The 27,231-nt window shown below is 47.2% G+C and overlaps 1 protein-coding gene and 1 pseudogene across 1 annotated transcript; one reads left to right on the forward strand and one right to left on the reverse strand.

Moving 5' to 3' along the window:
• Nucleotides 1–27,231, reverse strand: Tor3a (torsin family 3 member A). Its single transcript, XM_005364010.3, has 6 exons — nucleotides 24,312–27,231; nucleotides 23,754–23,873; nucleotides 19,863–20,128; nucleotides 17,777–17,955; nucleotides 1,155–1,279; nucleotides 1–671 (listed from the first exon to the last, which is right to left on the reverse strand). Exons 1-6 carry the CDS (start codon nucleotides 24,571–24,573, stop codon nucleotides 421–423), a joined length of 1,203 nt encoding a protein of 400 aa, XP_005364067.1. The 5' UTR covers nucleotides 24,574–27,231; the 3' UTR covers nucleotides 1–420.
• On the forward strand, nucleotides 5,397–5,675 carry LOC101998262 (annotated as a pseudogene).

Genomic DNA, 27,231 nt, shown 5'->3' on the forward strand with positions numbered 1-27,231 from the left:
CTGGCATGTTTTGAAAGCATGTGGTTTTCCCTTTACCTAAGGCCCCCTTTACTGTTCTGCTCACACACAGAAGGTGGCCCACGCCTACAGACTGGATGGAGCACACTCCCGCTGAGCCACAGATCTTCCATCCTTCCATGTTCTGTAGCCCAAGAATCCTGCGACCACAGACTATGCTCAAGTCCTACAGCCTGCGGAGAGCTGCGGCGCCAGCAGACTGCAGGGGAGTTCTGGGGACCCTTTGGCACCTGGACTTACCGATGGCTTTTTGACTAACTGGCCTGCATTCTAGAGTATCCAGAACGTAGGTCTTTAAAAGCACCAAGTGGTTTTCAGGTCTGCCTCCTGCACGCTAGCTGGAGCAGTGGTCTGTTGGACACCGGGGTGCCTGGCAGATCCAGTGAGCACAGTGAGTCACTTTCAAGGGAGGAAGAGGTTGATTCTCTGGGAAATGGATTTGCAGCCCTGGGAGGAGAAAAGCTGCTCCTCCTCGGGGACATACGTCATCATCTTGGCGATTTCATCCAGGGCCTCTTCTGTGTACAGGAGGTCCTGGCTCAGGAAGGCGTCCCGGACACACAGCCGCACATGGCGGTACTCCAATGGCAGGAAGGGGACAAAGAAGTCAATAAGGTTTTCCTTCACAAGACGGCTGGAACCAAAGCTACTGTCTGAAACCAAGACCCAAAGTTACATGGAGACTAGAGACTTACGGTGTCCCTAAAATTGAGACCTGGCCAAGATCTAGTTTCCCATGATGCTCTAGGAGTGCTGTCTGCAGTAGGTGCCAAGAGCTGTGTAGTTGTGGCTGCTTTAGGCACAGAAGCATGGTGAGTGTGGCTGGGCACGACCACCAGGACTGTGGCTTCATCTGGGCAGGAAACAGGTGAAGCCATCCTCCCTTTGGGGACTGATGTTCCAGACTGTGGGTATCAGAGACCATGCCTGTGCCTGGCTGTGCCAAGGACCCTCGTAAGGGCATTTTCAGGGCAGGAGCTTAGGCTTCCTTTTCCTTGTGCTACCAGAAGCTGACAGTGTTGAGACTGTCCTGTGTCCTCCACTGTTCACCCCGCCCCATCTCGAATTTAGTACATACACTAACTGCTCCAGCTGTGGCTCCTGGCAAGGCCTGTGTATGTGACCTGGTCACTTACCTGTGGACACCGTGATCTCAGCTTGAAGGAGGGTCTCCAAGTGCTGTATTGTAATTTCTTCCCTGGACCACCCAGCCTTAAGCAAACCCAGGACCTCTTTGTTGATGACACTGCCTCCAAGGTTACTGAAAGAAACAAGTGCCTGTTAGCATTTGGTTCCCACACTCACTCCCACGGGTTACCTGACCGCATGGGAGGCTGCTCCAGGGGCAGAGCAGAAAGGCACTGCCCTGCTTCACTCCCATCCTGCCTTCCTTGCTCTTTTGGTAAATACTGGTGAATCTGCTCAGTTCAGGAAACACTCAAGTTCCTGTGTGACCTACAAATCAGATGTGAATGAGAGTCTAGAACCATGTGGCTTCCATCAGGACACACACAGCTACTGCCAGACTCGGGGGAGGGTGTCTGGGCACAAGGATGCAGCAGAGGGCCGTGAGCTTCAAGGGTCAGCGGTAAGCATGAAAGCCAGGCCACGGCTACAGAGAAGGTGCCATGCAGCCCTGAGGATTTGGGGCTAGAAAGTAGGGTGGACTCTTGTTCACTTTATGTCCAGGTTATAGGGCACGGAGAAAAGGTAGAGGACAGGACCGGACTGGAGAGTCAGTTCAGAAAACACCATTAGAAGTCGGAGAGGTGGGATGGAGAGATGCTCAGAGGTCAAGTGCACTGGCTGCTCTCCCAGAATTCCTGAGTTTAGTTCTTGGCAATCACATGGTGGCTCACAGCCATCTATGAGATCTGGTGCCCTCTTCTGGCATGCAAGCAGGCATGCTGACAGAACACTGTATAAGTAACAAATCTTTTAAAAAAGATTTATTTATTTATTATGTATATAATATTCTGTCTGTGTGCATGTCTGCAGGCCAGAAGAGGGCACCAGACCTCTTTACAGATGGTTGTGAGCCACCATGTGGTTGCCAGGAATTGAACTCAGGTCCTTTGGAAGAGCAGGCAGTGCTCTTAACCACTGAGCCATCTCTATCTCTCTAGCCCCCAACAAATCTTAAAAAGAGAGAGAGAGAGAGAGAGAGAGAGAGAGAGAGAGAGAGAGAGAGAGAGAGGAGGCGTCTGCCTGAGCTGCTTGCTGCAGCTTTCACAGAACGTGGAGCGAAGGCTTCTTTTGCACTGCCTGTGGTCTCAGGGCCAAGAATTACAGGACTGAGCACAGGAAGACGGCTGCACACTGTGTAAGACAGGAGTGAAGAGAAGACAAACCCAGGAAGCCACCACCTGAGGCACCTTCTCCCTGTCCCAACTGAACCCTCACTCTTTCCCCTGCTTCTTCAGACCACAGAACGAGGGATGTGGTGAGTGAAAGAGCAGGGGAGGCGGGCGCAAGTCAAACCGTGTGGGTCTAGCATCTCCCTTCCTCCTCACAAGGCTTTGAGTGTGCCCCGCAGTCCCTAACCTGCCTCCCTAGCTGGGTGAAGAGAGACTGGAGCAGGCATCCGTCCCCAGCAAAGGAGCAGTGTGTCCCTCGCAGCCACAGGGCTCACCAGGCCTTGAGTCCCCAGCTAGAAGAGTCTGGCAGAACAAGGGCATTCCCAGGCCTTGCTCAAGCCCACTCGCCCTGCCAGACTTCCAGCCTGCAAACACCACTTACACCACTCATCTGATTTCTGTGTTTGCTGCACAGCCCGCTGGGTACATAACTGCATCAGAGAGGCAAGACTGGCCCCACTGCCAGAAACTGCCACGGTAGCCCTGTTCCCACTGTCTCTAGGGGACAGCAGGCCAAAGAGATTAGTGACTTTCTCAGCCCCGAGGATGTAGACCTTCCCATCTCAGCCCAGAAGAACACCAGCTGGCTTCTTAAACAGTTTCTGCACAATCACCTGCTCTGTCTGCAGCTTGCTTCTGAACTGCCTGAAGCCAGTCTCTTCCTCCCTCCGTGTTACTTACAGGTTGTACCTCTCACAGGACAAAGCCTAGGAAACCTTCAGGGCCCGCCCAGCATCTTCACTCAGCAGGGCTGCATGCCAGAGCCGACCCCTGCCAGTTGCATGCTGAAGGGAACAGTCACAAGCTCTGTCACCAACTGTGAACTCTTTCCTAAGAACAGCCCTAGACTCAATCACGAATATCTTTGCACCTCATTTTCTTCATTTGTAAAATGAGAAACTGGGCCCAGACAGTCTTGGGGCCACTTGTCAGTAGACAGTAACAAACACCCACTGTGCACCTGCACACGCTGTGTTCACGGATAACTCACGTCCATATTGTTCTTTTTCAAAGTCCTTTCTGTTTGTACCCTGACAAGAATTCAAAGGAGACGTTAGCAACCCTCTTCTGGGTGACGAGAGGACAACAGTTCCAGTCTTGCCATGTGCCTCTGGAGCCTTCTGCTGGCAGACACGGGCAGAAACCAACACTACTTTTCTGGTAACATATAGCAAGTGCCTGAATTCTTCTGGCCCGGGTAAGGGATGGGCTTTGGTTCCCCGATTGCTTCAACTGCTGCCTCTGAAGTCAAGCTTGAACAGCACCATCTGTGCTTCTAAAAACTCAGGACCTAAGTATGGACTCTAGGACAGACCTAAAATATGCCCCGGAGCCTAGTGCTAGCCAAAGTCCCCAGTAAGCAGAACCTGGAGAATGAAACCCTAGATGGGAAGGGAAGGAGGCAGGGATTCTGTAAGCGCGTTCCACCTCAGCTTCAGGCGATTCTGCTGAGTTCTCATCGCTAGACTGCCCTCCACCCTGCCCCACCCCGGGCATGGCTGCCTTCCTAGCTTACTGTCTGCCTGCTTTTATAGACAAAGCTTGCTCTTTCGCAAAATCTTGGCATGATAAAGTTATCCGTGATGGGCAAGCAAAGCCTCCTGGGCATCACCTACTCTGAGTGCCTTCAGGTGCCACAAAAGAGCTGATCTCAACAGCAGGTCTTGGGTTGTCTTTTCAGGTCTAAACTGAGGATTAAATTGACTGTGCCGGGGCTGGGAAGGGCTCAGTGGACAAAGGTATCCAGCAGCCCTGTGAAGAGCTGGCATGGCTGTGTGCACTTAGAACTTCACCTCTGGGGGCTCGTCCTGCCTCAAAAAGCAAGGTAGAGCTAAGTGTGATGGCATATGCCTTTACTCCTAGCACACTGGAGACAGATGTGTGTGTGTATCTCTGAGTTATAGGCCAGCCTAGTCTACATAGTGAGTTCTAGGTCAGCTGGGTGACATTGTGAGACAAACGAGAAAAATAAATAAAAGCAAACAAGGTAGAGAGTGTGATATTGGACATCCACTGTCAACCTCCACACTGCCAAGCACACACATGCAAGAATCCTTACCACAAAGGGGAGAGGAAGTGAAGTCCATTATAGAGATCAAGTCCAGAGTCTCAAATCTCAACACTATTCCCTCATAACTAGAATATCAGGCAATCTTGGGGCATCCTCAGAAGGGGTGGCTGTGGTTCTGCATGGCTGGAGACAGACTGGCAGAGTGGCCATGGCCTCTCCTTGGCAGCAGAGCTGTTGGAAACCACTGCTATGTCTCTTTAAGAGCTCCTGGGTAAGTGAACTCCCCGGAAGGCAAGCTCGGCTGCTATCAGTGGCATCTCCCAGCCCCACCTTTGCCCATGTGAACCAATATGTGTGTGTATATAACTACGTGGCCTCAGACAGTCCACTGAGGTCAGGTCTGTAGGGGAAAGGGCAGGGCCATTGCCACCTGGTCAGTGGCCAAATGTCTGCCTTGAAGTAGGAGGGTCACTGGGTCACTCTCTCAGCCCCTGAAAGAGTTTGCCAAGTTATGAAACAGCTGGGTAGGAGAGTCCGTGCCTTAGTTAATGTTCAGCCATCTCTGCGTGTGAGGCTGCCATGGACCCTAACCCCAAACCTGCCTTCCACAATTCAGTCAGGAGAAAAATCCCTCCTGCTTCCCCAGGGCGCCTGAAAGCCTAGAAAAATCCCACAGGGGTGGCCTCGCAGCTAGGGAGTAAGAAGTGGGGTTTGCTGGGGGCTTTGGTGAAGCATTCATACTTGACACGTTTCTTCTCTGCTCCCCACAAAGCCATTTTGGGGATCTGGGTAGATGGCTCAAAAGTACAGCAATTCTGGAGTTCCCCTGCTAATGTGAGAGACCTGCCCATCACGCTATATTCCAGAGAAGGGTCCACCCTGACAGGGCAGCGATCCTGTGAAGGGGTCAAGATTTGTTCTCTACTTAATTTTAGAACCAATAGCTGACTTGAAAACCAGAGCTCCCTTTTTTTTTTTCTGGCCTCTTTGGCCTCAGCGGCAGAAGCAAGATGACGAAAGGAACGTCATCCTTTGGAAAGTGTCACACATTGTGCCGCAGCTGTGGCTCTAAGGCCTACCACCTTCAGAAGTCTACCCTGCCAAGCGCAAGAGAAAGTATAACTGGAGTGCCAAGGCTAAGAGACAAAACACTACTGGGACTGGGCGGATGAGGCACCTAAAAATTGTCTATCGAAGATTCAGATATGGATTCCATGAAGGGACAACCCCTAAACCCAAGAGGGCAGCTGTTGCAGCATCCAGTTCATCTTGAGGATTTCAATCTGTCATAAAATGTTCTGGTTTTCAAAATGAAAAAAACAAAAAACAAAAAAAACAAAAAACAGAGCTCTTATTCACGAGCCCCCACCGCACCCATCTCTGTGCAGGAGTGTGGCCTGCTGACACCACCTCCACTCTCCTTGCCTTACATACCCCGCCCATCCCCAGGACCCAAAGGCTGCTCCTCTCCAGGAAAGGGAACTAGACCTACAATGGCAACCCCACCCACCTCTGCGACCTGCCTAGGTCCACATTCCCTGTGAATGCCTTCCACCACAGCCCTCCCTCCTCACCACCATCAGACAGGGGTTCAAGACTCCCTCCCCCAATAACTGCTGCTTGAGGACAAGCTCTGAGCACCTCCAAGACTCGCTATGAGAATCTTCTAGCTCAACAGTGAGTAGGTCAGCTCCTGGTCTTAGAACCCTCACTTATCGTAGGCTCGGCTGGAACTGCTGGGACCCCAGTGAAACCTCAACACTGAAACCTCAAAGACTCAGACTCAAACCTAAGCCTCAGTTCGTCAACTACCTGACAAGCTGGGTAACAGGAAACAGCTTCAAACACCCTCCCAACAAAGCAGACACACGATTCCCACAGCCAGAACCACTGCCAACATCAGTACCGATGCCTAGGTCCCAATGTTGTGATAGTTTGTTTGTGTTTTAACAAATAAAGCTTGCCTAGAAATCAGAGGCAGACCTAGCCACTAATTAACCTTAGAGGTCTGGAGTCTGTACAGACAGACAGGAAGTGATAAGGTGGGGTAGACAGGATCTTGGCCCTTTTCAGTATGAACAGTCAGAGAGGTATGAAGTGACTGTAGCTGGTCCTTTATATCTCTGATCTTTCAGCTTTTACCCTGATATCTGACTCTGGGTTTTTATTAAGAATAATGAGGATCATGTTTCATTTGGCACTCACCATGGGGCTAGAGTAAAAGAAAACCCAACAACATTTTGGCACCCAAAGTGGGGCATGAATTCATGAAAAAGCTGCTTGCCCATGGAGCTGCACACAGCCAGAGTCTCTACCCTGCCAAATACTCAGGAATAGTGGAAACAATAAATCTCTACCAAAAATTAGTACTTCCATAGTAATGTCTGAGAAAAATCAGCTTAGATGACATATCGACAGTAATTTCAAAATAGTTGTGTGCCTTTAATCTCAGCACTTGACAGACAGATTATGAATTTGAGGCCAGCCAGGTTCTATAGAAAAATCCTGTCGTGTATATAGGCAGAATGTTCTGTTTACCAGCCAACTCTCAAATAACCACACAGAGACTTATTAATTATAATCACACAGGGAATAGCTCTTACATCTTAAATTAACCTCTTTTATCTATGTTCTACCTTTTTACAACACAGCGTGTCCATCTTGCTTCTCCCTGTATCTCCTGGCAACTCCATCCTTCATCCCAGCAGTCTCTCCCTGTCTGCAAGTCCCACCTAACCTCTTCCTGCCTAGCTATTGGCCATTTAGCTCTTTATTAAAACAATGAGAACAACACATCTCCACAGTGTACAAAAAGATTATGCCACACACATATGTATCTTAGATCTGGAGACAAAGTAGAGAAGGGATCAAATCACACAAAGAAAATGACAACCCCCAAACACCCTAAGAACAGAATGTGCAGAACCCTGAGGTGCTAGAGAAAGACCAACCCTGCAAAACACAAGTACAGAGAGGAGGCCCAGGTCAAAGGCACAGACTTCCCAGGGACTGGAGTAATGGCTCGGTGTTTAAAAGCACATCAAATACTTTCAGAGGACCTGAGTTCATACTCCAGAACCCACATCTTCTTATAATGCCAGCTCCAGGGTATCTGACATCTCTGGCCTTGGTGGGCACTGAACTCACATACGAATACCCACACAAAAGTACAGACCCATAATTTTTTTTTTTTTTTTTTTTTTTTTTTTTTAGTCTTTCGAGACAGGGTTTCTCTGTGGCTTTGGAGCCTGTCCTGGAACTAGCTCTGTAGACCAGGCTGGTCTCGAACTCACAGAGATCCGCCTGCCTCTGCCTCCCAAGTGCTGGGATTAAAGGCGTGCGCCACCACCGCCCGGCTCAGACCCATAATTTTAAAAATAATCAATCTTAAGAAAAAAATTCCCTAATCTAAGGAAAGAGATGGCTGTCATGTCTAAGGGCCAACAACATTCAACATTTATGGGACATAATGAAAGCTAGGAGTTAAGTTTATAGCACTATGTGTCTAAATAGAAAGGAAAAATTTGAGAGAGAGCTCAACTTAATAATGATGCACCTGAAGGCCTTAGAAAAACAAGATCAACAGCACTCCAAAAAATTTAGGTGGGATGAGATAAAAGCCGAGCTGATCCTAATAAAATAGAAATGAAAACGACAAAAATACAAAGAATCAATGAAACAAAGCACGATTCTTGCAAAAAATTAGCAAGACTGACAAACCTTTAGCCAAGTTAACCAAGAGAGAGAGGAGGGGGATCCAAATGAATAAAATTAGAGACAAAAAGGAGGCATTACTACAGACCTGGGAGGTTCAGAGAACTGTAATACAAATATTAAAAATCTATATTCCACCAAACTGGAAAATCTAAAAGAAATGGGTAAATTACTAGATATATAAAACCTGCCCAAGTTAAATCAAGATGAAATAATCTGAATAGACCCACACAGCATCCAGTGAAGAGATTCATAGCTGTCAGTGGTCACGTCAGGAAGTCAGAAATGGAGCTTATGGGGCTCAATTCACTGAATAGCAAACAACCCTAGAGAAGCAAAGCCCCAGGATGGGGGTGGGGATTGTCTCCAATTGTCCCTTGCTTCTGTCCTGCTTCCTCCTGCTGTATTTGGCATGGTGTGATTTCTGGGTGAAAGGATCCCACTGTATCTAGTATAGCGTGATTGTTTCTTGGGAAAGTCCCACTCCTCCCTGGGTAGTTTACTTGCAGATCATAATGAAGATGACTCTCTAAGAGTAATAACTAGTTAGATCTATGATTTAATTGGAATTTCTGAGTTAGTCTAAAAGATACCAGTAGTTAAGACAGTTAAAGATGATTAGGGAAATGGTTTGAGTTCTTCTGCCAACTGCTCCAATAAGAGATACAAAAAGGCAAATATAGGCTGAAAGTCACTTCCCCTTCATTAGATATGAGCTATACAGAGGATAAAAATAAGATCAAGGAAGTTTCATGCATTAAAAACCCATGAATTCTGCCTGTGAAAAAACGGGCTGACGATCAAATGTGGCAGTTACGTCCTGTGGAGGGCCGGCTTTGAACTGCATAGAAACTCTGTGCAGGGTGACTTGAGGCAGCATTCTTGCTGACAGGCTTGGCAAACCAAGTTGGGAGGAGGCAAACCTCTCCCATCAGTAGAGGGCCCTGCCAAGACTCAGTCCTTGAGAACACAGATGTGCACTGTAGTTCAAAGTGATTAGGCTCTGATTAGGTTGTGGTTTGTCTTCTGATGAGGTATTTTTACATTTTATATTACAGCAAGAGTTTTTTCCCATAACACCAGGCTTTTTGTTTAGATTAACTAGGGCACAAAGCTCTTGAAATTATTTGCAACAAAGTTATTAGTTTATGAAACTATTTTCATGTATTATGGGAACCTAGTTTGAATTGTGATTTGAGTATTATAAAAGAGCACAGGCTTTGCAATAAAGTATGCAGTGTATATCTCCTACTCTGCATCCCCCATGTCCTGATTTCTGTGGCACTACCCAGGGTCATCCATAACGGAGGAGGTTGGGGAAGGGTCCCCAACAATGTCCATGCACCCAAGCTTAGGCCTGTAGTCTAAGGTCATGTAGTCTAAGGACCTGTAGCTTAGGTCATGTAGCTTACAGAGTTAATCACAGGCCCTCCTATGCACCTTGAATAAACAAAGTTGTGAAAGGAAATTAAAGGACCCTATTATGTGTAAAGAATAGGTGGTTAGCTGGACCACTTGAATGAAGCTTTGTAGGACTCTGCCACACTGAAGCCGCAGACAGCTCTGCGCCCATACAAAGGAACTGGCTGGAATACACTTGACTCGCTTAAAACTGTGCTGATCTGTTATGAAAGAATCATTGCTTTGGGGGGAAGATGTTATGGTGATAAAATTAATACAAAAAAATGTATAACTACTTATGGCCTTCTAAGGAAAACATGTAACTTGTGGTGTTAATGTGATTTCTTCCTATGTAAGGATTTTAATTTGTTTTCGGAAAGTAAGTAACTTGTGGTTATGAGGTAATCTTTTCTTGTGTGGAAATTTTTGTCTTGCGGAGATAAAAGAAAAACAAGAGATGTAAGAAGGGAAAAGGAGCCAGGTGGTAGTGGCGCACGCCTTTAATCCCAGCACTCAGGAGGCAGAGGCAGACAGATCTCTGTGAGTTCGAGGCCAGCCTGGTCTAGAGTGAGTACCAGGACAGACTCCAAAGCTACACAGAGAAACCCTGTTTCAAAAAACCAAAACAAACAACAAAACAAAAGACAGAGGAATAAGAAGGAGGAGGAAAGAAGGAAAGAAGAAGAAAGATATAGAAGGAGAAACTACGGGAAAGTAGAAGGGAAACTACAACGATGAAAAGGAAAGCAACAGGGTAGAAGAGCAGAAAAAGAACAAAGAAGGAAGAGCAACCAGCAGAGAAAAATAAATAAATAAATAAAAGAATTAAGTGTTGGCCCTCAGAAAAAGTCTGTGTGTGTATGCAGTTCCGCCGATGCCGCACCTCATTTTCAGTTTCTCTAGCACTGCTGAAAGATGGCCAGCACACAGCAGCACATAGTATCCAGTGAGACAGACCCACAGCGCGCAGTGAGACAGACCCACAGTGCCCAGTGAGACAGACCCACAGCGCGCAGTGAGACAGACCCACAGTGCCCAGTGAGGTGACCCACAGCATCCAGTGATATAGAAGCAGTAATTAAAAATCTCCCAAGTAGGGGCTGGAGAGATGGCTCAGAGGTTAAGAGCACTGGCTGCTCTTCCAGAGGTCCTAAGTTCAATTCCTAGCAACCACATGGTGGCTCACAACCATCTGTATTGAGATCTGGCGCCCTCCTCTGGCGTGCGGGCATACATCAAGGCAGAATGTTGTATACTTAATAAAAAAAAAAATCTCCCAACTATCACAGACATGCATGTTGGCAAACCATGTAAAAAATAAAATATATGATACTAATAAATTTTAAGAAGCACCTAACTATAAACCCCAGGGCCAAATGGATTCAGTGCAGAATTTCATTTGAACAAACAGAAAAACTCCTTAATCAAATCCCTTTTATAAGCCAGTTTTATCCTCATACCAACACCAAAAACCCCAACCCCACCCCCCACCCCCAAAGAAAGAAAAGAAAAGAAAATTATAGGCCAATCTTCCTGATGAAAACAGATTCTGGGATTCTCAATAAAATATTTACAAATCGAATTGAAGAACACATAAAAAAGATTACCCAGGCCGGGCGGTGGTGGCGCACGCCTTTAATCCCAGCACTTGGGAGGCAGAGGCAGGCGGCCTTTAATCCCAGCACTTGGGAGGCAGAGGCAGGCGGATCTCTGTGAGTTCAAGACCAGCTTGGTCTACAGAGCTAGTTCCAGGACAGGCTCCAAAACCACAGAGAAACCCTGTCTCGAAAAACCAAAAAAAAAAAAAAAAAAAAAGATTACCCATTACCACTATGATCAAGTCGCCTTCATTCTATAGATTCAGGGATAGCAACATATGTAAATCAATAAACAAAATCCACCACATAAGTAGACAGATCATCATCTCATTAGACAGAAAAAGCCTTTGACAAAATCTAACACCCATCAATGATAAAAGTTTGGGGAGAATAGGGATACAGGAGACTTTTCTCGACATAATAAATACAATCCACAGGAAGCCCACAGCCAACAGCATCCTAAACAGAGAAAAACTCGAAGCATTTCCACTAAAATCAGGAATGAACAGAACGTCCACTCTGCACCCTGTTCAGCACAGCGTGGAGTCTTAGAGAGCAAGACAAGAGGAGACTAAGGAGATCCAAGGAAAGGAAGAAGCCAGAGCATCTGACTGCAGATGATGCGATTCAATACATCAAAGACTCCACCAGGGGTTGGGAATATTATTTTCAGGTGTGTGACTTTTGTTTACGCTGCATTTGTTTAACGCTGTGAAGCTGTGTTACTGTGCCTGTCTAAAACCCCTGGCTCTAATAAAGAGATGAATGGCCAATAGGTAGGCAGGATAGGTGGGGCTGGTAGGCAGAGTATAAACCAAAGGAGAAATCTGGGAGGAAGGAGCCCAAGAACAAGGAGAAGAGGACATTAGGGGCTAGCCACTCAGCCAGTCACAGAGTAAGAAGGAAAGAAAGGTATACGGAAATAGAGAAATATAAAAGCCCAAAGGCAAAAGGTTGTCGGGAGAATTTAAGAAAAGCTGGCAACAAGCCAAGCTAAGGTCGGGCATTCATAACTAAGAATAAGCCTCCATACATGATTTATTTGGGAGTTGGGTGGTGGGCCCCCAAAAATCCAAAAGAGTAAAATATCCTAAAATATCAGAGGGTCCAGAAAGATGGCTCAGAGGTTAAGAGAGCACTGGCTGCTTTTCTAGAGGTCCTGAGTTCAATTCCCAGCAACCACATGGTAGCTCACAACCATCTGTAATAAGATCTAGTACCATGCTGGCATACATGCAGTCAAACACTATATACATATAAATAAATAAATAAATAAATAAATAAATAAATAAATAAATAAATAAATAAAAAGACTCCATCAGAAAACTACAACTGATACCTTCAGCATAGTAGCAAAATATAAAACATTCAAAAATTAGTGGCCTTCCCATATACAAATGTCAAACACACCAAGACAGAGATCAAGGGAATGACCCCATTCACAATGGCCTCAAAAATATCTTGGAATAAATCTGAGGAAGTGAAAGACATGTATACTGAAGTTTTAAGACACTGAAAAAGAAAAAAGAAAGAAAACTTGAATAAGATACCAGAGGATGAAAGACTTCCCATGGTTTATGGATTAGTAGGATTAATAGTGTAAAAATGACCATCCTACCAGAAGAAATCTACAGATTCGACATAATCCCCATTAAAATTCCCATGCCGTTCAAAAAAATTGAAATATAAACTTTAAGCTTTACATGGAAACACAAAAACTCAGGATAATCCAAGACAATCCTAGACAACAACAAAATCTTCTAGAGGTACCACCATCCTAGATTTTAAGTTACATTACAGACTTGTGCTAATAAAAACAGCATGGTACTGGGATAAAAACAGACTCATTGATCAATGGAATAGAATCAACGACCCATATATTAATCTATACAGCCACAGTCACCTGACTTTTTGACAAAGATGTCAACATTACACATTGGAGAAAAGGCAACATTTTCCAAAAAAAAAAAAAAAAAATGGTGCTGGTCAAACTGGATAGCTACATGTAGAAGAATAAAACTTCATTCTTATCTCTCAACCTGTACAAAACAACTCCAGGTGGGTCAAGGACCCCAACATCAGAACTGATATCCTGAATTTAATAGAGAAAATAGAAAATAAAGTTGAACTCATACACTCATGGAAGGGCTTTCTGATCAGGACCCCAGTCGCACAAGCATTGAGAGCAACAATTAGTAAACAGGATCTAATGACACTAAAAGATGTTTGTACACCAAGGAACATTACTCAAGTAAAGAGGCAGCCTGCAGAATGGGGAAAATTTTTGCCAGCTACGCATCTGACTGAGGGTTAGAGTCTAGGTATACAAAGAACTCAGGAAATTAAACATCAACAAAAAGCAATTAAAAATGGGACATGGAACTAAATAGAGAGTTCTCAAAAGATGAAAGGAATACAAATGGTGGGGCTGGAGAGATGGCTCAGGGGTTAAGAGCACTGCCTGCTTTTCCAGAGGACCCAGGTTCAATTTCCAGCACCCACATGGTAGCTCAAGACTGTTTGTAATTCCAGTTCCAGAAGACCCAACACCCATGGCAAAACACCAATCAACACACATAATAAAAATAAACTTTAAAAAAGGAATACAAATGGCTGTCTTAGTGTTACTATTGCTATGATAAAACACTATGACCAAAAGCAAACTGAAGGAAAGGGTTTGTTTTGCTTCCACTTCCACTTTGCTGCTCATCACTGGAGAAAGTCGGGGTAGGAACTCAAGCAGGGCAGGAACCTGGAGGTAGGAACTGCGTACTGGCTTGCTTCTGGTTTTCTCAGCCTACTGTCTTGTAGAACCTGGGACCACCAGCCCAGGGATGGCACTACTCAAATGGGCTAGGCCCTCCCCCATTCATCACTAATTAAGAAAATGCCGTACAGCTGGATCTTATGGAGATTTTCTCAATTGAGGCTCCCTCCTTTCTGATGACCCTAGCTTGTGTCAAGTTGACATTAAGTCAGCACAGAGAAGCATTTTTTTTTAAATTGCAACATCCTTAACTAAAAGTAAAATGCAAATGAAAACTACTTTGTGATGTCATCATACTGTTGTGGGATAATCTTTTTGCACACTATGAAGATGTATCTCTGCCAAGGCACCTCCGATGGTTTAATAAAGAGCTGAATAGCCAATAGCTAGACAGGAGAGAACGGGCGGAACTTTCAGGAAGAGCTAGGAACTCTGGGAAGAAGGGAGGTAGGATTTGCCAGTGAGTCGGAGCACTATGGATGGACAGTATGGAGGAGAGGCAATAAGACATGTGGCAGAACACAGATCAATATAAACTGGTTAATTTAAGTTTATAAGAGCTAGTTGGGAACAAGTCTAAGCTAAGGCCAAGTTCTCATAGTAAATAAGGCTCTGTGTCATTATACCTTAGTCAGAATGGCTAAGATTAGAAAACAAACAAAACCACCAAAGACAAATGCCAGCATGGATGTGGGGAAAGGAGACACTGCTGTTGAGAGAGCAGATTGGTGAAGCCACTGTGGAAATCAGTGCAAGGACTCCTCAAAAAACTAAGAGTGACCACACACTCCAGCTGTGCCAGCCTCGACCATAGAGCCAATGGCCTGGATTCTCCTACCATAGAGATATTTACTCATCCATGGTCATTGTCGCTATGAAATAGCTAGGTTATGAAAACCTGGGTGTCCAGCCACTGATGACTGGATGATGAAGATGAGGCATAGTTACACAATGGAATATCACTCAACTGTTAAGAAAAATGAAATGATGAAATTCACAGGCAAATGCGCGGAGCTAGAACCAATCATTTGAGATAACCTAGACCCAGAAAGACAAATAGCAAGCTTCCTCTCATTTCTGAGTGTTAACCTTAAACTTTCAGATATGTGTGTTTCAGTGGGAATTACTCACAGAGGTCAGGAATTACTTCAGGGCCACAGGGAGAGGTTTTCAAAGGAAGGAAGATAGATAGGGCACACTGGCATAAAGGGTTAGAGGGGAATAATGAACAGGAAGAGTTGAACTGGGGTAAGGGAAGGGAAGGCAAAGAAAAGGAGGGAATAGAGGAAGGGGTAATAACATTGAAAGATGTTGGGAAAGCCCAGCAAAATCCTTCACAGACCTTGAAAGAACGGTACTCAACTTCATATGGAAAAGCAAAAACCCAGGATAGCCAAAACAATCCTATACAATAAAAGAACTTCTGGAGGCATCACAATCCCTGACTTCAAACTCTACCACAGAGCTACAGTACTGAAAACAGCCTGGTATTGGCATAAAAACAGACAGGAGGATCAATGGAACAGAATCAAAAACCTGAATATTAATCCACACACCTTCAAAACATCGATTTTTGACAAAGAAGCAAAAATATAAAGTGGAAAAAAGAAATCATATTTAACAAATGGTGCTGGCATAACTGGATATCAACATGTAGAAGAATGAAAATAGATCCACATCTATCACCATGCACAAAACTCAAGTCCAAATGGATCAAGGACCTCAACATTAAGCCAGCCACACTGAACCTCATAGACGAGAAAGTGGGAAGTACACTCGAACACATTGGCACAGGAGACCACTTCCAAAATATAATATATCTCACAGACACTGATAGAAACAATTAATATATGGGACCTCCTAAAACTAAAAAGCTTCTGTAAAGCAAAGGACACAGTCAACAAGACAAAATAACAGCCTACAGAATGGGAAAAGATCTTCACCAACCCCATATCAGACAGAGGTCTGATCTCCAAAACATACAAAGAACTCAAGAAATCAGGCATCAAAAGAACAAATAATCCAATAAAAAAAAGAGAACAGACCTAAACAGAGAACTCTCAACAGAGAATCTAAAATGGCAGAAAGACACTTAGGAAAATGCTCAACATCCTTAGTCATCAGAGAAATGCAAATCAAAACAACTCTGAGATTCCATTTTACATCTGTAAGAATGGCCAAGATAAAAAAACATTGATGACAAGTTATGCTGGAGAGGTTGTGGGGAAAAGGGAACACACCTCCATTGCTGGTGAGAGTGCAAACTGGTACAGCACCTTTGGATGTCAGTGTGGTGATTTCTCAGAAAATTAGGAAACAACCTTCCTCAAGAACCAGCAATAGCACTTTTGGGTATATATACAAAGGATGCTCAATCATACCACAAGGACGTGTGCTCAACTATGTTCATAGCAGCATTATTTGTCATAGCCAGAACCTGGAAACAACCTAAATGTCCCTCAACCGGAGAATGAATAAGGAAAATGTGGTACATTTACACAATGGAGTACTACACAGCAGAAAAAAATAATGGCATCTTGAATTTTGCAGGAAAATGGATGAAGCTAGAAAACATCATTTTGAGTGAGGTAACCCAGACTCAGAAAGACAATTATAACATGTACTCACTCCTAAGTGGTTTTTTAAACATAAAGCAAAGAAAACCAGCCCACAAATCACAATCCCAGAGAACCTAGACAACAATGAGGACCATAAGAGAGACATACAAAGATCTAATCTACATGGGAAGTAGTAGAAGACAAGATCTCCTGAGTAAATTGGGAGCATGGGAACCATGGGAGAGGGTAGAAGGGGAGGAGAGGCAGGTTGGGGAGCAAAGAAAAATGTAGAGCTCAATAAAAATTAAAAAATTTAAAAAAAGAAAGATGTTGCAAAAAAGCATGGGAGTAACCCCCACTTTCTGGTGGATCTAAGTCTCACACTATACGTTGAAACCCAATTACTGGGCCAGGAACCAATGACTAGAGACACCATTGGCCCTACAGGAGATGTATTATTCTGCTAAATGTACATAGTATTAAACGAACTCCTAATGACTTATCTCTAGACCGATCCATAGAGCATCTCTCAGCCCTCAGCCGGAAAAGCTTCTATTTGCAGTCAATGATTAACAGAGACCCACAGCTGAACAAGACGCCCAGCATCAAGTCTGCCCAGCTCCAGATGAAACACAAACACCTCATCCACTCCTCCACAGCTCAGGCATCATTTCGGAAGAGGAAGGAGGAAGAGTGTAAGACCAGGGGTGGTAGACAGCTCCAAGGAAACGGAGTTCTTGACATTGCAGGGCAGCTGCGCCTATGAAGTCGCTGCAGTTGTGACAGCATGCTCAAAGTCTGTGTAAGCCCAAGACAAGCCAAATCCCACCGAGTCCCAAGCTAAGGAGCTCTTGGCGAATATTGGCTACAGAGAAATGGGGAGTTTCTTTTTGCTTCATGCTGTCCTTGGTGAGATGACCCCATTCCAGTGGTCACACATTCAAGAATATTTGGGATTCACAAATTGGTCCTGATGTGTTTTTTTTTTTCTTCCTTTGTTTTGTTTTAAGGGACGCAAAGTTGGATGGGTAGGAAGGTGAGGAATGGATCTAGTGACTGGGGTTGGAATGTGTGTGTAAACACGATCAAAACACATTGTACGAAAAACCTAAAAAAGGCTAACCGAAAATCAAAAACCCTAACGCTTCTGATACGCTTTGCAAAGGCCTCTGAGGCGGCTGCGCAGACAAGCAGCTCCGCTTTTCCAGCTCTTGCCGAATGCTGGGGGAGAGGGGTGGGCAGGGAGGCCTCAGCGTCCCTTGCCTGCTTCCAAGCTGTGGGGCTTTGGCTTTGGGAAGGCCTTAGGACTGACAACCAGTCCCCCCACTTCCCGACCTCCTGCTCAAACCTACCTGAGAAAGAGGAAGATGGCCCGCGGTGGCTCAACGCCCTGGGTCTCGGGGACCCTGAGTTCCAGGTGCGGTCCAAGCAGCTCCAGCAGCACCGGGTGCAACTTCTCCGCTTCGTCAAAGATGAACATGGTCTGGTGGCAGCGCCGCCGGGTCTCCTGCATCTGGCACCGCAACTCCTCCTACACAGGACATTGGAGGAGGCATGGGCTCTTTTCCTCAGGACAGCGGAGCACCGAAGCCTGACTCCACCCCCAATAACTACCAAACCCCAGCCCTGGCTTGGGCCCCACCTGATACTAAGCTTCCCAGGTGACTCTCCTACCTGCGCTGGGCATCCCCACCTGGGATGAAGACGTGCTAGGTTCACGAAAAAAGCCCCTCCGGCAGGAAACAAGCACCAGCCAGGTGCCTTCTCCAGGGCTTAGTAAGTCCCATCCTGGGGCTAAGGGCCACGTCACTCCCCAGAAGCAGAGACTCTGAGCTCAACAACCGAGATAGAGGAAAGGCTCAAGGGCCCAGAGGCTGCCAGCCACACTTGAGGATTAGTTACCACAAGGGCTCCCCATCACAAGACAGTAAACCCTCCACCGAGCATAAGCTTTGGGATTCTCTCAGAGCTGGGCACAGCTGATTCTCAGGGCAGCTTGGAAAATCTACACTACCTATCTATCCATCTCAGGCTCCTCAGCATCCTCATCCCTTCGATACCCAGGCATGTGTGTGTACCTGTCGGTTTTCTAGTGGGGAAGCGGATCCTCAAGCAGTTTGGCTGTAGTCAATGCCAGAGAATTCCTCCTGGGAAGCTCAGCTGTCAACCTCCTGACAGGAGCACGTCTTGAGTCTCAGGACACCGTCCTTGCCCTCTAGGGCCAAACTGAAACTATCAGGTGACCTAGGCAAGCTCTGCCCTCAAGGCTGAAGTAATTTTCCCAGTTTACACACTCCCAAGTATTACAGCTGAGAGCCAGCATGGGCGTGGTCACGGCTGCTTGCTTAAGTTCAGGCTAATTTTACTACATGTGTAAGTGAAAAACACAAAACTCCAAATAGCAACACAGTAAAGGAACATTCGGTCCACAGGCTTGCTAGCATGTAACAAGCTGCTATGGAAAGAACTGAGGAATCACATGTGATGTGATGATCTGCCTATTAAAGATGGCTGGAGTGTAGCTAAGTAATAGGCTGTTGTCTAGCATGCTCATGGCCTTCCGTTCAATTTTTAGCACATTTTAAAAATGAACAGGTCTGTGATCTAAGATTTGGGAGGCCGAGGCAGAAGGATCAAATCAACATTGTTGCTTTCTTTGCTCAATGACACACTTGTTCCGGGCGGGGAGGGGGGGGGGAGCCTGAACAAGCCACCTGAAACAAGCGTCTCCACCTGCAGTTGGTGGCCATGTTAGTTCTCTAGTGTCAGGGTTGGCTGTGCTTTCCAGGCAATTACACTTGTAAAGACCAGCCGGGAAGAGGTCTGAGAGCAGCAGAGTCAAGAATGTGTGCGTGTGGGTGTGTGCATGAGAGCGTGAGTGCATGCGAAATGTTGTGTGAGACTGTGGGGAGTTCAGAATACTAACTGTAAGCTAAGAAGGCTGTGACCTTCGGGGAGGGGGTGGTATAGTTTATGCCTTTTTTCTAGGACACAGTCAGCTTCTTTCTCTCTCTCTCTCTCTCTCTCTCTCTCTCTCTCTCTCTCTCTCTCTCTCAGAGTTCAAGCTCTCCCCACCTCAGCCAACCAGCGTTGGAATTAGGCACGTGCCACCACACCCAGCTACATTTTACTACTTTCAACACAAAGAAAAAAAATCACAAAAACCCGTGGTTCTGCTGGCGTTGCGCTCCAGTGTGCAACCATCAGGGAAACAGCTCCAGGGTGTAGTGGAAACACAGCTTTTCACTCCTGCCGCACGCTCGAGGCTGCCTGCGGACAGGTTCGGACCCTGCCGCTGCCTGTCCCCGCAGGCTCAGAAGTCTACCTCCTGGTGGTGTCAGTACCTCCACTCGCTCCTCAGCATAGGGCCTCACCCCTGCCAGGCCACTCACCCCTGCCTGCCGGGCCACCCCTGCCGGGCCAGCGCTGTGGCCTCACCTTGTATTTGTCCGCATACTTGGGGTGTGGAAAATGGAAGGTGGAGATAAACATCTTGACACAGTCACTCCTCAGTCCATCCCGATACAGGTTCTCCGCCAGCATCCGGGCCACGAAGTTCTTGCCTGTGCCAGACCAGCCATGGAATGACAGAGCCAGGGCCTTGTCTCCTTGGGGCTTCTCTAAGTAGCCCCTCACAGCTCTTAGGACCAGCTCGCTAGCCAGATGCTGGCCATGCAGTCGCACACGCAGGTCTGATTCTAAGCCTGGAAGGAGAAAGGAGGCCAGAGTGAGAGGTACAGGGGCGTGCGTGTACCGCCTCCCTGCTGCATCCCATCTATCTCTTCTGATGGGATTCATCTGAATCTAACCCCAACATAAACTATCTCTCTGGACCGGCCTGGAGGCGCGGGAGTAATTGAGACACAGTTCACGCAGCAACACCAGAAGGGAGTCTCAGGGTTCATTCAAATCCTGAAGGTCACAGATTATTCTCCAAACAGCTTTTATCTCCCACGGTAAACAGAGGGGGAAGTTCATTAGCATTGTTTCCGGGTAGCAGGACTAAAGTCAGCTCTGGAATTGACACCTCTTCTCAGACGGTCTCCATAATTACAAAGAAAGGAGCAGCACCACAGGAGCATCTGGAGACAGCCAGTCTGAAGATGCTTTTAGCACCTCACTGCTACTGTGGCTTGAGAGCCAGGCTGCAGAAATATGTGGCCTGTATCATATTGCCCCACATCCCTGTGCTCTCAGAACAAGAAGCAAGAAGACAGACCTCACAGCAGATGGTATTCAAAGGCCATTTGCTGAAGAATTTGAGAAATCAAGATTGAACTCCGGGAAAATAGAATTACCCTTTCAGGATCCGCCACAGTGGGTACCTGCTCCCATCCTGCTCCAGGAGCTCATGCTGTCTGTCACCCCACCCCAACCCCGCACATACTTGAGAGCAGCTTCCCAATGCCAGGCCTGTTTTCCTTTGCCCCCTGAATGGGGTACAGAGGCAGGGAGGCTGCACCATCAGCTGGGGTAAGGTGCCAGCCATTACCCTATTATCAAGACCAATTGGCTGGGCACCTCAAGTCAACCCAGAGGGAGTTCTGGAACACTGGCAGGTGACAGTCTACTAGAGAACACCGCCATCACCTTGCTTCGCTTCAAAACCATTGGTGCACCAAAAGGAAAATGGCCACTTAGAGCCGTCTCCCCTAGCATCAGGACCAGGAGGCCGCAGATCTGGACTTCCAGGCCCTGAAGAGCAGTGGGTCAGGGACTTGATGTGAATGCACGTCAGACTTCCTGACCTGTGTGCCCTGAGATTCCTGGGCTAGATCCCGCTCCAGACACACTGAGTCACTGCTGGTCTGTCCCTCTCTCTCCCTCTCTCCCTCCCTTGCTCCCTCCCTCCCTTGCTCCCTCCCTCCCTCCCTCCCTGTGAGTATGTGTTCTTGTGTGTGTGTGTAGGGGGATTGCATGCGGAGGCCAGAGGTTCAGACTGGGCATTTTCCTCACTGACTTTCTACCTTGTTGTGTTTTTGTTGTTGTTTGCTTGTTTGTTTTGATTTTGGTTTTTTGAGATTCTGGCTGTCCCAGAACTCACTCTGTAGACCAGGCTGGCCTCAAACTCAGAGATCCGCCTACCTCTGCCTCCTAAGTGCTGGGATTAAAGGCATGTGCCACCCCTGCCGGGCTTCCTGCTTGTTTTTTTAAGGCAAGATCTCTCACTGAACTCAGAGCTAGGTTTGGCTCCACTGGCTTTTCCAACAAGCCCCAGGGGCCCTCCTGTCCACCCCTGTGTGCCTGTGCCACTGTGCCTCACTTTTATGTGGGTGCTGGGAACTGACCTCAAATTCTCATGCTTGTATGACAAGCACTATATGCCCCATTGGCACTTTTCTAATTAAGTAACCTAATGTTTACTTTGCTGTCAAGGTGACAGAGGTAGAATGGGAGAACTCCAGGCAACTCCAGGTGAGGAGCTGCTTCTGGGGAAACAGGAAAGTTTGCTAAGGATTAAGCCCTGGACCTTTGTCAGAACAGGTTTTGTGTTTGAGGCTAAATACCACAGTGGAGAGTTAAAATGCAAACTTGCAGCATGCACTAGACCCACTAAGCATGCACCAGATCCACTAAGCATGCACCAGACCCACTAAGCATGCACCAGATCCACTAAGCATGCACCAGACCCACTAAGCATGCACCAGATCCACTAAGCATGCACCAGATCCACTAAGCATGCACTAGATCCACCTAACGTAATAAAAAACACAGGGGGAGAAGGTTGGTTGGTATTTATTTGTATTCATGCAGCTAGGCTGGGGGAGGCTGGGGGTGCACAGGCTGTCTGATAGGGCAATGTTCATCCACAGAATGGTATGGATTGGTTTAAAATGGAAAATAACTTTCTGTTTCTCTCAGGATGCAGGCTCACCCCCCCCCCCCTGCAGCCTTACTTTATCAAGATAAACCAAGAAGCCCACGTTATACCCACCACTAACATTTGCTGCTTAAACTTAGAGTTTAATTTTTTGTTTTGTTTTGGCTTTTGATCCTGGGTCTTTCTACATAGCCAAGGCTAACCTTATATTCATGATCTTCCCACATCATGGGTAGAACAGCACACCTGACTACGGGAACGCTGTGTGTGTTGTGTATGTGTGCCTGTGGGTATGGATGTCTGCACATGTGTGAAGGTCGACATCAGGTAATCTCTCACCTTTTCCTTTTTTAAAACAGGGTCTGTCTCCAGACCTGTTGCGCATTGATTTGACAGCCCGAGTAACAGCTCCAGAGACCACCTGTCTATTTGTCCCCTAACACTGGAATTACAGGGGCACAATGTTGTGCCTGGCTTCTATGTGCTAGGTAGGGATCAGAACTCGGGTCCTCAGGCTTGCCTTGCAGGCAAGTGATCCAACTCCCCAACCCCTAGAAAATTACATTTAAAAAACTTATTTTTATTTTTAAATCATGTGTATATGTGTAAGTGATGGGTTTATGGAGAGAGTACAGCTGCCTGCAGAAGCCAGAAGGAAGTGTCAGCTCTCTCAGAAGTGGAATTATATAGGCAGTGGCTATGGGATTGAATTTAGGTCCTAACTCCTGAGCCACCTCTCTGGCTCTCTGGGACATTTTAGCCACACTTCTGGAGCAGCTTTCTGGCTCTGTGCTCTCAGCAGTGCTGAGAAATTGCTCGCTATTCATGGTCTGGTCCTAACTCTCCTGAAAGGGGTCAGGCTGTGTTGGATTCTCATCCTCCGCAGAACTCAGCACAACGCCTGGTGCAGATACCTCAACAGAGATGGGCGATTCTTCCTCAGGGCTGGAAAGACATCTTCAGAAGAGACCAGGACAAATGGTGACAGGGCCTAGCCTGCTGTGTCTCCTGATAGCTCCCTTAGTTGTGGGTGTGACATATCCGTGGTTCTCAAAGATCCCGGCAAGCTCACACCCTTAAACTAAAGGTAAAAGTGCACCAGGAGTGAGGTGGGATCAGGGTTTTGCCCCTGATCTAAAGATCTCCACACTCTCAAAAAACAGGAGGGTTGGGGCAGGACACTTGCCAAACATGCCTGAGCACTAGCTCCGTGAAAACACCCACACAGGAAGTATTTGGAAACTTGTTCCTAAATGGTAGAACGGACTATCCGTTAAGGACACCATCATTGTTGGCTCTCTGTCATTCCCATTGTTGGAGTGTGTCCTTTCTGGAAATCAAAGTTCAAAGTCTTGTCAGAAGAGACCCTCAAGTAACCGCAGACCTGACTGTCCTCTTATTGGGGAGGGGGGATGTCGAGGGATAAGTTTCTCACCAGTCGCTTCTCCACAGTCGCCAGCTCCCTCCCCACAGATTCCCTGGACCCTAGAAATCATGCCAGCTCCAACCTGTCAAGTTGTTGGAGATCCTGCAGTCCCCGCCACCGGTGCAGCAGTCCTGAAAGCGGCAGAACCACTCGGTGAGGCGATCCAGGGACCGCCGGCCCCACTGCAGAGGAAGGCTCCAGCCTGGAAAGGAGATGCTTTGAGATGGCAGGACAGTGATGAGAGACAACCCTGAGGTTTCTCAGGGACGGCGCTCAAACGGGAGTTTGTGTCTTAACTCCCAGCCAGGCTCCAGCATGTGCTCCAGAGCTACTTCCATGAGCCACAGCGGCGAATGTTATCTGGGGACTGGGGACAGCTACCGGTTGTGTCTACGAAGGTCTTTCCCTGAGTCATTAGTAAGGTGAGCAAGAATGGGGAGACTGTGAGTGTCTAGAGGAATCAGGACAGGTGAGGTGCGGCAGGCAGTCAGACCTCTTGCTGTCCCCAGGGGCTGCACCAGAAGTGCAATGATAGGCCTGCTAATCCGCGGAGGCGGTTGCTACTCCTGATAGGGGCGCGAGGCGACGCTGGTGAGGCTGGCAGGGGGAACTAGGGGTTCGGCGGCGGGGACGCCCTTACCCAGCGGCGGCGCGGGGGCCTCCTGGTCCTGACAGTGATCGGGCCACACAGTGCAGCTGAATAAACCCCAGTACCGTTTGGAGAGGGTCCCGACCGTCCTCAGCTGCTCCTTCAGGCGTTGGACACCCGGCCAAGCGGCCGGTTCCTCGTCCTCCTGCCCTGAGCTTGCGGCACCGCTGTGACCCTGCGTGCCCGGGGGTCGCAGTGGCAGCAACAGCAGCAGCAGCAGCAGCAGCAGCAGCCTGAACGTCCCACCAAGCATGACCGGACCGCGTGCTTCCGTCACTTAAGTGTCCGAGAGTCAGGATCCACCGCCGTCCGCAAGCGGGCACGGCCCGGGATTGGTGCCGCCATGGTGATCGGCCCGCCCTTCGCGGAGGTTGAGCCAGTTACTGTTCTCAGACTTGAAACCCACCGGAACCGAAACCCAAACTGATGCCGGACTATAGGAATCCCGAGACTTCAGCCCCTATCCATCCCACGGGACGTAACTTATTCTGGAGCATGCCTGAGGCCTCAAGGAAGGTGACAGCAGGCCCTAAAATGGCCACTGCCAACCACTCAGTTGTGCCTCCCACAAAAGGACCCTTTGGTGCCCAGCCCTCGTAGGAGGTCAGCTTTTCTGCCAACCCCAGGAACACGATAAAACCCGCTAAGCAGAAAGCGTTTTGTTGGCCCGGAGTCAGCTGAGTGGAGTTCCCCGGATTGCGAGCAGGATTGAGCTGAATGACCAAGGTCGCCCCCGGTCCTCTAGAGAGGAAAATGAGACAACAGCGAGTTCAGCAGCAGGCTGGGTGCCAATCCGGCAAAAGCAAGAGGAAGTCGGTTCGGGAGGTATTTGAGTTTTGGAAACTCCCGAGATAAGGGGAAATTGTATCACGTGAGAATTACAAAAGTTAGCGTATTTTCCCACTCATAGCTAGGTTTATGAAGCTGATCCGCTGCGCCTGATACAGGGTTTTAATCTCACCAAGGAGGAGCTCTGTGAGTTCAAGGTCAGCCACCACTGGCTATGTAATGAGACCCCGTCTATATTTAGAAAATATGAAATACCCAGGTTTGGTCCCGAGCTTGGCATCATGGGGAGGTGGTGGAAATCAGTCAGGGGTGAACCCTGCTAGAGGTCTGTGGGTTATTGGGTAAATAGATGATGGGAGCATGTTCTTGTAAGAGAATTGTGGGTGAGCCGTTTTGCTCTACCAACTGCTCCTGCCATGATGCGAGGTGCCCGCCTTCTCCAGAGGCCTATGAGTAGTGAACTGGAACCTTCAAGGCAACGAACCAAATAAACCTTTCCTTAGTAACTCTATCTGGCATTTGCCACAGTGGCAGGAAACGGACACACACTATTATGCTTATTTGAAAACATTAACTCATTCAATAAACATTGACAGTTTAACATACCCATTATCTGAACGAGCCCTATTTCCTATTTGTAGGACTTGGGCGTTCCCTTTCTTGTCAACACTCTGACTGCTCCACCCACACTACATGTCATTGGGATGCTGGGAGAGCAGTCCACAGAAAGGTTCCTATTCAGTACGTGGGCACTTCTATTTCCTCATGTAGCAAGCATGTGCATTTATAGGGGACGGGTAAAGCAGCATACTGGGAGAAACCTGGGTGGCTCTAATTATGCTAGGGTTTACTGGAGAATTCAGTGTCAACAAGGTAGATGGTAGAGGGCCCTCTTGTGTGCTAAAGTCAACAAAAGTGAAAAAAAATACTAAAAACAACAGTTTGCCAAAACAACACAAGTTTTAATTCTGTGGGGTAACCATCTGTTTTACAACTTTTGGGTTGTGCTTGGAATCTGAGAGTTTTGGTTTAGATTTAGCATTTTACTGCAGATAAAGTTACTCGAAACTCCTTAGACTAACTTGGTTTCAAGACATTCCTTTAAAAACACTTGAGGTAGACGTTTCACCAAGAAGTCGGCCCCATGTTGAAACAACAAATTCACACATTGGTCAGTGGTTGTATGTCTCTAAGTATTTCCCTAAATTCCTCGTCTCCCCTTCTCAGGGATTGGGGCTATGGGCTGTAATCGCCAGGAAGAGTTCATGGGTGATGGGGACATCTAGAGGTTACTGTGGGAACTACAGGAAGCTATGAACGTTCAGCATTACTCAAAAGACCCAGGGCTCTGACTTTGCCTAAGAGGCGTGTCCTAACAGCAGAATCTGGAGCATGGGACCTCAGACCTGCTGAGTCAGCGTATTTCTAAGAGAAAATGGGTATTCACCACTTAATTGACTTTATCTGGATGGGCCCTCACTTTTCTGAAGATACCTTCCTACCCCACTGAAGGTAGCCAGAACCATCAGCCTTGAAAACAACCCCTGGGAACAACTCAAGCCTTTTACCTCCAAATAAATTTGGTAAACAAACTGAAAACATGATGAGTGTGTCCTAGTACACCTGTTAAAGGTTGGACTTTCGTGGCCCAGTACACTTGCAGAATCCCTGTGGTCTGTGACTGTTCTTTCAAGAGAAGGAACACTCCAGTAACAGGATGACCTTAGGAAACCCATGACCCAGGCAATGGACCCTACATCTTTTGAGTTCACAGCTCCCCAATTCTGGAGTCATGGACTTTTATTCTGTCTTTGTTGAGATAGGGTCTCACTACTGTGGTGCTGGCAGGCCTGGAACACACTACACAGATCACTCCTGCCTCTTTCAGGCTAACAGCTATACACACAGGTCAAATTCAGACCAGTACCTTCTTCAGTGGAGATGCTGTGCTCATCCTCATCCTCCCTACCTCTCTTCCCTGGTCCTGTTTCCAGAGCAAATTTACACTACTCCAGATAGCCTTACAAGCTATTCCTCTGCTGACACTAGTACAACGTTTCTACACCTGTGGGTCACAACCCCGTTACGGGGTAGGGGTGTCAAATGACCCTTTCATGGGGGT

The sequence above is a fragment of the Microtus ochrogaster genome (genome assembly GCF_000317375.1).
Source record: "Microtus ochrogaster isolate Prairie Vole_2 chromosome 6 unlocalized genomic scaffold, MicOch1.0 chr6_random_2, whole genome shotgun sequence".
NCBI lineage: Eukaryota > Metazoa > Chordata > Mammalia > Rodentia > Cricetidae > Microtus > Microtus ochrogaster.